This window comes from Aulonocara stuartgranti (assembly GCF_965226115.1).
Source record: "Aulonocara stuartgranti genome assembly, chromosome: 12".
Taxonomy (NCBI): domain Eukaryota; kingdom Metazoa; phylum Chordata; class Actinopteri; order Cichliformes; family Cichlidae; genus Aulonocara; species Aulonocara stuartgranti.
The window spans coordinates 22,539,239-22,549,340 of NC_138948.1; the positions used below are offsets into that span (position 1 = coordinate 22,539,239).

Below are 10,102 nucleotides of genomic sequence, written 5' to 3' on the forward strand. Positions count from 1 at the left end.
CTTTATTTTTGAAACCGTCTCAGCAATACAGCATGAGTATTCTCAGCTTGTCCTATCTTCACCTGCCTCTCTGGTCTCCCTTGCCAACTTGTTCCTTGCTCTGCTTAGCCCTCTCTCTATCTGTGCTGCGTGTTCTTCTTCACTGGTGTTTACTGGGGTACTGTGTGTGTATTTATATTGTATTGTTGCCTCCTAATGATTCCTTAATCAGTCACCGACCTTTCACTGTGTCAGTTCTTCGAATAAGTCCAGTGAGTAAAGCTGCTAACAGAAAGGGATGGTAGCCAAAGAGTACAAAAACACAGTGTAGCAGTTAAAAACATTTGATTTATTTATAATATCAGAAAAAGCCGAAGGCAGTTAAAAACAGCAAAAAATAAAATCAAGCTAGCAGTCCATTGTTGTACATTAAGTGCACAGGTGCAGGGGTCTTAAGACAAATGCTTTGGAACCCATCACAGCAACCAGTCTTTTAACTGTTGTGTCTCACTGGGGAATGCCTTCCCCATGCCCATGCCCATGCCACACCAGTTCCCCCAGCATCCGTCAGTTCTTTCCATTTTGATGCTTCCCCTTTCTCTGCTGCTGGCACATCATCTTTTATACAGAGTAAGCAGGTGTTGATAATTGCTTTGTTTAGGAAACTGTAGTAGGAAGTCACAACTTTTCAAAATAAAAATATGCAAAATATATAAAAAGTTGCAACTATTACTGGACATTTCTATAATTAAACATGTCAGATTACTCTTTTAATTTACCCTGCATACACTCAATAAATGTCATTGTCCTGGGTCATTTTGACCCAGCATTCTTAGTTTTCTTGTGTTTTTGTATTTTGTTCATTATTTATTCCATGGTTCCTCGGTTGTTCAGTTTAGTTTATTAGATTTCCCCCCGTGTCTTTACCCCCTGTGTCCCCGTCCTGTATCTGTGAGTTCCTATGCCTAGTTTCTTTTCCTTGTGTTTTATTCCATGGTTTCCCCAGCTCGTTATGTCTGCGCCCTTTTCCCAGGTGGGTAAGCCCCCACAGCCTCACCAGGCTGAATGGCTGCAAATCTGGAAGGAACGATGACCAGTGAAAGCACCACCTCTGGGTCAACGGCAAAGCTAATGTCCAGATACACCTGGGAAACAGTCAGAGATTGAGAAACTTGTAAAGAATTATTATTATGTGTTCTAATTTATACATAGTTCAGACACACATTTCACATGTAGCATATTTATTCACACATGTTTACAAAAAATGCAGTTTTATTTCTGAGGGGATGTGATGTCACCAAGAAATTGTTTAATACCTTTATGTAATATTCAACTGAGATGATTTCACAGTTATGGATAGTGGAGATGGCATCATCAGGAATCTTCAACTGGCAGGAGACAGTTTGCTCTGAGTTTGGACTGACAGTGGCCCCGACCTCTTTGAACAGAATTATCAGTGAGTTCTTAGTGTGGTACTTGCTGCGGTACACTGTATTTTGTTCAAGCTTGAATTTGGGCCTCGTGTTCTTTGAAGAGGAGTTGCAGATTTTGGCAACAACAGATAAAGTTTCACCTGTCAAAATCAAATCAGAACATTGAACTGCATTTTTAAATCTATCAATATTTGCCGTGCAACTTGAACCTTTATTTTACCTGGAGTGCAAACATTCCTCTCAATGGTAGCAGACATTTGGACCCATCCCCGGGAGAGCCCACCTATGTTTTTACTCACTGTACCAGATTGTGGACTCTATGAAAAACCACATCGACAGAGAAGATTTTTATGATTTATTGCCTGTGATTTTTAATGTGATTTCTTTTATACCAAACACTTTTCATTTAGCACACGTTACATTTCTAACACTTATCAGTGCAGTGTTTACCATCCCTTCCCAAAACTGCTGAAATGTCTTGGAAATGAAGTTGATCTCTCGTTTAACTTTAGAAGGCCACCACCAGCTCTTGGATATCTTTGCTTCAAGCATGTACACAATTTTTCCATTTTCCCCCTTGAAGGATGAAGGCATGCTCCTGTAAAACAAAACCAGTGTGGAAAGTGTACATTTGCCAAAAAAAGAAGATAAAATGTTAATGAATATTAAATTCCCACTTACCCCTCTGGGAGTTTGAGCCTGAATTCAAAAGTGTGGACCCCTTTGGGAAGTGAAGTCCCTGCAAGATAAAGCTAAACACTTTTAAAAATGTCAGCTTCTTAAAAGACATACAACTATATTTACAGTTTACTGCTGATCATTAATATTTACATACATATTCTTTGAATGTAGTGTTTTGTTTATATCTGCAACACTATTCGAGTAACTACAAAATACAAGTTAACCCTTACATACAGTTCATATTTCATGCTTTCACAGTATTTAAGAGTCAAAACTGACCAAGGTCAAGAATGACCTCTTAAGTGTTTCCAACAAACTACACTACAGATAAATTTACAATCTATAAATAGCTTGTCTGACATTAATAAATGGATGATTAATCCTTAGTTAATGTTTCAGAGAGCAGGAAGAGTGTATTTTTTTAATGTTTTTTAACACTCATTTTTAGAGGAAAAACATTTGCTGTCACAGAATAGCATGTCATGTGTCATGTAAGACATGAAATTATAACAGTCATAATTAATTAAATATAAGTGAAAATGGGAAGACAGTACTGGAACTTTTGGAATTTATTATAACCATTTACAAACATTGCAACCATTAAAAATTGCCCTCACGTTTTATCATTAATTAAAAAATAATCACAACAAACATGCGGGTACAAAATGTGCTTCTTGGAAACTAGTCCGTGCATTTAAAGCAGTGTTAGGAATAATTGCATATTTGTGGTACTTGCATGTTTCCTCAGCTCCCTAAAATGGCATCCATAATCTTGTGAACCTACAAACTCTCTTTTCATCTGTCTTGAGATCAACAATTAGGACAGGACAATTAAAGTGTGGCCAGAGGGGACAGACGCAGTGCTCCAGGACAGATTTAAAAACACAGACTGGAATATGTTCACCCACACAGACCTGGACCAGTACGCCTCATCTGTACTGGATTACATCTCCGAAACCACAGACAGTGTCACCACCCAGAAACGGATCACCATGTACCCCAACCAGAAGCCTTGGATGAACCGGGATGTTCGTCTCCTCCTGAAGGCCCGCAACACCGCCTTTAGGTCAGGAGATGCACACGCCTACAGCACAGCCAGGGCTAATCTAAAGAAGGGCATCAAAAAAGCCAAACACCATTATAAAAAGAAGGTAGAAGAACACTTCTCCAACTCCAACCCCCGACGCATGTGGCAAGGACTCCAGACCATTACAGACTACAGGACCACCAAACCCTCCCCCGCATCCTCTGATGTCTCCTTCCTCAACGAGCTCAACAACTTTTATGCTCGTTTTGAGCGAGGGAACCCCACAACCACAACCAAAGCAGACATGACGCCAGACCACCAACCTATGACTGTCTCCCCCACCGATGTAGGAGCGGTGCTGAGCAGGATCAATGTCCACAAGGCTGCAGGTCCCGATGGCATCCCCGGGCGTGTTCTCAGAGCGTGTTCTGGGGAGCTTGCAGGAGTGCTCACAGACATATTCAATCTGTCCTTGGCCCACGCTGTGGTACCGGCCTGCTTCAAATCCACCTCCATCGTCCCGATACCCAAAAACTCCAACCCATCTTGCCTCAGTGACTACCGCCCAGTAGCACTCACCCCCATCATCACTAAGTGCTTAGAGCAGCTGGTCCTAGCACACTTCAAATCCTGCCCCCCCCCCACCCTGGACCCCCACCAATTCGCATACCGCCAGAACAGGAGCACAGAGGATGCAGTCTCCATCGCACTGCACTCTGTCCTTTCACACCTGGACAACAACAACACCTACGCCAGAATGCTGTTTATAGACTTCAGTTCAGCATTCAATACAATCCACCCCTCACAACTCATCAGGAAACTGACAGACCTGGGCATCAGTTCCCTCATCTGCAAATGGTTACTGGACTTCCTGACCAACCGCCCCCAACATGTCCGGCTGGATAACCACTGCTCATCTACCATCACAATGAACACCGGTGTACCACAAGGCTGTGTGATGAGCCCTTTCCTCTACTCCCTCTTCACCCACGACTGCAGACCTGCTGATGGTTCCAACACCATCATTAAGTTTGCAGATGACACCACGGTGATTGGTCTCATCAGTGACAACGATGAGGCCGCCTACAGGGAGGAGGTGGATCGTCTGGCTGAGTGGTGCGACAGAAACAACCTGCTGCTTAACACCGAGAAGACCAAGGAGCTCATCGTGGACTACAGGAGGAATGCTGACCCACATCCACCCATCCACATTAAGGGGACGGCTGTGGAGCGTGTGAGCAGCTTCAAGTTCCTGGGAGTCCACATCTCCGAGGATCTCACCTGGACGACCAACTGCTCCAAGCTGGTCAAGAAGGCTCACCAGCGCCTCTTCTTCTTGAGGACTCTGAGGAAGAACCACCTGTCCTCAGACATCCTGGTGAACTTCTATCGTTGCACCATCGAGAGCATCCTGACCAACTGTATAACAGTCTGGTACGGGAACTGCTCTGCCTCGGACCGGAAGGCGTTGCAGAGGGTCGTGAAAACTGCCCAGCGCATCGCCGGAGCACCACTTCCTGCCATAAAAGATATCTACAGGAAGCGGTGTCTGAAAAGGGCTGGGAAAATCATCAAAGACCCCAGTCACCCATCACATGGACTCTTCACCCTCCTGCCCTCTGGGAGGCGCCACAGGAGCCTCCGGACTAAAACCACCAGGTACCGGAACAGCTTCTTCCCCACAGCTGTCAGACTCCTGAACTCTGCCTCCTGACATCTGACCCACGTTAAACTCATGGACTGAACATACACACCCCCACAATGGACAACTGTACCCTCAAACACAATAATAACATGGAGTGAACCACCACTCACAACCACTAGCACTTTATATAGCCTCTGTAGAAACTATCTACACCCTCACTTATCTTAACTGCACTACTGTATAGCTCTGTGTAAATAATCATTCTGTACATTCAATAATCTTTAATCCTACAACTGTTTACAACTTGCATAGTTCCCATTTCTGTATAGCTGTATATCCCAGATTTCTGTAAAGTTATTTATTTCATATTCTGTATAGTTTTTCATATTTGTATCCTGTTCATATCCTGTACATAGCTTGTACTCACTACAGCCTGTACATACTTAGTTATAGAATATTCACAACATACTTCATACCGTGTACATTATAACATACCATAATAGACCCATTTCTGTAATATACTTACATATCTATACTATTGCTAATATATATTGTAATATATCTATATCACTAAAGCACTTCTGGATGGATGCAAACGGCATTTCGTTGCCCTGTACCTGTGCATGTGCAATGACAATAAAGTTGAATTCTATTCTATTCTATTCTAACAAGCTCAGAATCAATTAATTTTATTGTGTTCATTTTTAGATTTTCTTTCAGAGTTGGTACTTGTGCTTGCAAGTGCAAGGCATGAGTACTAACAGATAGGCACATACCTTCATTTATGTAGTGCTTGTCTACTTTTATTGACTGCTAAAAGAGGTTTTGAGTACAAGTCAAATTGTAATCATGCATTCATACTGCACTTTATTCCTTACATTTCATCTTCCTCACATCCATGGCCAATTTAGAATAACCAGCTGTCCTAACACATGTGTCTTTGGGAGCAAGAAAACACAAAACATAACTTTTTTGGTTGTGGGCCAAATTATGGAGTGACTTCTCTTTTTACACCTTTATACTTTTTGCTGTTGTGATTGATGGATTTTATGATATTCAATTGTACTTTTTTACTACACTGTACTATTTTTGTTTAAATTCAAAATGGATCAAATCTCAAAAAGGATGCATGGTTTAATCAGTTTTCATTAGTTTTCATTACTTGATATCTCACTTTATTTATTATAATTAACATTATTTTAATATTTAAACATTTTTGTTGTTCTTATTGTTTCAGTACAAATCTTTATTTCCATATACGCTTAACTTCATGGGCAACTGCTTTTATTATAAAATTCTACAAAAAACAACAACCTCGCCAGATTTTAAAGGTGAGAGTAAAACCTCTTACCTTTAAGTGTTACACCAATTAAGTAATCCTTCACTTTGAAATATCTCTTTTTTGAAGTGAAAGTCATTAGATAATCTCCTATGTCTTCTGTCCATTTTGTCTTTGCGTCTCCTTTGGCTTTTACGGTGAGGGTATTAATGCTGACATTTGTTGTCAGTTTGAAATTAACTGTGCCCACTATAGTATCTCCTTCAGAATAACTACCGTCTTCATTAGTCGTTTCACAAGTCAAATAAAAGTCCTTTATCGAAGGCATTTCAGAGATGAGTGAAAAGCGATGTGTTTCTCATCACAGATAAACTGATTTATGGGGCATGACAGGAGGCTCCACCTAAAAATTAACATCATGACATCTGATTTGACCACATTTATTACGACATGAATTTAAGCTGCAACCTCATTTTGACCAAAATGTGTCACCTATTAGTTGCAGAAAAATCGGGACTGCTATGTGTTTGGGTGGAGAAGAAAAAAATCTGGGTGAGACAAAGATCAGAGGTTTAGAGCACCTGTCACTGGTAACCCACAGGTGGCTTGTTTCAGTCCCTGTTTAGATAAAGATGTCTATCTCCAATACACTGGTTTTGTACAGTATATAATAACTGACAAATGAATAATCATAACATAACTCAATAGCTTCATAATTTCCCTGTCTTCTAGGTTACATGTAAATCTAATGTCTCCAAAGAAAGACAAGAATCCATCAAAGTGCTTATTATATAACAGTTTATTTGCATGTTTTTGGCTGCTTAATACAATGTGCAAAAGGTTATAAATGAAATTTCTGTCAGGGCTCTGTGTGCGGGCAGGCAGAGATGAGGATCCAAATGCAGGACTCGGAAAACGGAATGCAACTCAAAAACCTCAGCTTTATTGCTGGCAAGAAAACAAAACATGAAGTGAGGACTGAACACTGAGACCAAAAAACACACAGGCATAATCTGATGGTACGACATGACACTGGGTTGAGGACAACACAGGGCTAATATACACAGGGTGGTAATCAGGGAATGGGTAACAGAAGGGAGACACAGCTGGGGGAGATCAGGGCTAACGAGATGGGGGAGCTAAGCTGCACACACTAACATAAGACAAAGACTTTCACAATAAGACAGGAAACAAGAAACCACTAAACAAAGATGCAGACACGACACAGAGACAGACTAGACACTGAACAGAAACTGCAATACACATGAGAACCCAAAACCTAAGAACTGATACCTCACCAAGAATAACTGAAACAGATCTATAATGATAATAATAAAGAAAGCACCAGAACATCAGAAAATAATCCATAATGCAAAAATAGACCAAAATATAAGAAACTCAAAATGCTGGGTCAACACTGACCCAGAACCGTGACAATTTCAGCACCATAACGTACACCTAAAACAAAAATTGACTGCAGGGGCTGACCATCCTGATTGGGAATCAGAATCTGCGCAGACTAAGCAGGTTATACATTTGTGTGTGTGCGTGTGGGTGGGGTGGGGGTGGGGGGTGGGGTGTTTTGTTTTTTAAATTTAATTACATTTTTTCCCACTGCATAACCATGTAAATGTGTGGTTTGGTTGCTGCTCTAAACTCAATTGAACAGCTTAGATCAGGGGTGGGCAACTCCAGGCCTCGAGGGCCGGTGTCCTGCAGGTTTTAGATATCTCCTTGGTCCAACACAGCTGATTTAAATGGCTAAATTACCTCTTCGAGTCTTGAAGTTCTCCAGAAGCCTGATAATGAACTAATCATGTGATTCAGGTGCTTACACAGGGTGAAATCTAAAACCTGCAGGACATTGGCCCTTGTGGCCTGGAGTTGCTCACCCCTGGCTTAGATGAACACCTTTCTAAGAAACAGCTGTATGTGTAATGATAAAGAAGAGGAGAGGCCTAAACACGCCTAAATTCCTAAACATCAACACTAACTTCATAAGAAACTACACAGCCCAAATGTATGAAGTCATGCTGTAGCCCAGGTGACTGCCAATGACTGCTTGGATCAACAAAAAAGAAACAAAGACTGGATCAGAGAATGAAGCTTAAGCCAAAGGACTGAAACACTTACGGAGCCCCGCAAGGGACATGGGAGAAAAAAAAAATTAAGACGGACTTTTGCGAGATCTCGCAAAACAAACTCGGGATCTCGCAAAACTTTTGCGAGATCTCGCAAAACTTTTAGCCGCATCCCAAACTCGGGATCTCGCAAAAGTTTTGCGAGATCCCGAGTTAGTTTTGCAACATCTCGCAAAAGTTCAGCGTAAATTTTTTTCTCCTATGTCCCTTGCGGGGCTCCGGAAACACTGAAGCAAAAGAATATCTGTAAGAAAACAATTTCCGTATTTTTCTCATTTTTGTTCTGTCTGTTTGTTTGTTGCTGAAACGCTGTTAGTAGACATGTAGGAAAGAGTGGGCACCCTCATGATTCTATACTGGCTCAGCACCTAGCAAGCAAAGAAATTGAAAACTGGCTTCTGTTTTCTGATTGTGAATGTCATTACCATCATTACTTTGTTTGACAGCTGCTTTTCCTTGCTCTGCTTAGCCCTCTCTCTTTCTGTGCCTGTGTTCTTACTCACTGGTGTTTACTGGGGTACTGTGTGTGTATTTTCATTGTATTGCTGCTTCCTAATGATTCTTTAATCAGTCACCGACCTTTCACTGTGTCAATTCTCCTTATAAGTCCAATTCTGGAGAAAAGTTTGGTTGCTTTCAAGAACCTAAATAACAGTCTCCTTTCCCTTAATGAGTCATCACACATGAGCAAATAAACTAGCCCTAATATTTGCATACATTTACTTGGCTATCCTTTTGCTTTACAGTATTGCCTGCAAAATCAAATCAAAATGGATTCTACTGCTTGTCTTTCTTAACACTGAGTACAATAGCCCATTAGCCCACACAAGATGCATCCTCAACCAATTCAAAGTCTCCTGATTACAGCGTGCTTCACTCCATTAGTACCCATGCCTCTTATTTCTCCCACCTACCTTTGTACCATACATAAAGAAAGAAGAGTGAAAAGCAGAAGAAAGAGGGAGGTCCTTTTCCATCAGGGAGAGAGTTCCTGGTCATTTTAGAAAAAGCCCAAGGCGTTTAAAAAGCAGAAAAACTGCAGATAGGAAGCAAGAACTTTTCAAAATAAAAGTTTGCCAAAAATACGAAAAATAATTAATGTATAAAACCAAACTAAGTAAACGGTAGGAATAAAACAGGTCCTGTCAGGCCAGCTCCACCTAAAGAGGGCAGAAGATGATGGAACTTTCTATAATCAAACATGTAAAAATAATTTTTACTTTAGCCCTGAAACACTCAATAAAAGGAAAAAATAATAATTTTTTTTTAAATGTAGCTTTGAGTCACTTTGTGTAACAATTGCTGAAAGGCTACTGACCTCAAACCAGACGGGAGCATGACCAACAACAAATAACTGGTGACCAGCTTTCTTGTCTCCTTCACTAACCTGTTCAACTGTGACTTTTGAGGTTTCACTTGCTGTTTATATTTAGCTTAATTGTTTACCAGATCCAGTTCAGCTTCTATAGTAATTAATTTTAATGATGGTAAATGGAGGCTTATAATGGAGGGCCCCTGCTTAAATTGAGGCAGAGCATCAGGTCCTGCATATTACTCTGAAGGTGATATGAAAACTGGAGCTCAGAACCCTTGTGGAGCAGCTTGTGGCCACTGGTCACCACTTGTGTGCTTGTATGTCAAGTGCGATCTGAAGTGGGGAACTGTCAAATCCTGGGTACAGGATAAAATCCAATAGGCAAGGACAAGGGAAGTGATATCACTGTATCTATAACTTTGAGCCCCAGCTGTCCAAGGTGGGGAAGACCCCGCAGCCTCACCAGGCTTAATGGCAGCAAATCTGGAAGCAACAATAGGTGGAAATACCACCTCTGGGCAAAGCTAATTTCCAAAGACACCTGAGAAACATGTAAAGATTTATTATTTTCTCTTGTACTGTAAAGATATTAAGATTTTGAG

At 41.1% G+C, this 10,102-nt stretch overlaps 1 protein-coding gene across 2 annotated transcripts; it reads right to left on the bottom strand.

Annotated features, from left to right (window-relative positions):
* Window positions 1-392: 392 nt before the first annotated feature.
* LOC309718605 (arrestin domain-containing protein 3-like) lies at window positions 393-6,396 on the bottom strand. Of its 2 annotated transcripts, none has more exons than XM_082554032.1 (6): window positions 6,117-6,396; window positions 2,094-2,151; window positions 1,863-2,010; window positions 1,633-1,729; window positions 1,296-1,552; window positions 393-1,124 (listed from the first exon to the last, which is right to left on the bottom strand). In XM_082554032.1, the coding sequence occupies exons 1-6, from the start codon at window positions 6,370-6,372 to the stop codon at window positions 990-992; spliced, it is 951 nt and encodes a 316-aa protein (XP_082410158.1). In that variant the 5' UTR covers window positions 6,373-6,396; the 3' UTR covers window positions 393-989. The 2 variants fall into 2 exon arrangements, with proteins under 2 accessions (XP_082410158.1, XP_082410157.1); XM_082554031.1 differs by having other exon boundaries at window positions 1,833-2,010.
* Window positions 6,397-10,102: the final 3,706 nt, after the last annotated feature.

Excerpts from the sequence above, each read along its gene's own strand:
- LOC309718605 (XM_082554031.1), bottom strand. The coding sequence starts at position 6,372 with ATGCCTTCGATAAAGGACTTTTATTTGACTTGTGAAACGACTAATGAA. Across the intron at positions 1,730-1,832 it reads CACTGATAAGTGTTAGAAAT|AGTCCACAATCTGGTACAGT; the intron begins GTAACGTGTGCT and ends GGTTTTTCATAG. Across the intron at positions 1,125-1,295 it reads CAGTTGAATATTACATAAAG|GTGTATCTGGACATTAGCTT; the intron begins GTATTAAACAAT and ends ACTGTTTCCCAG.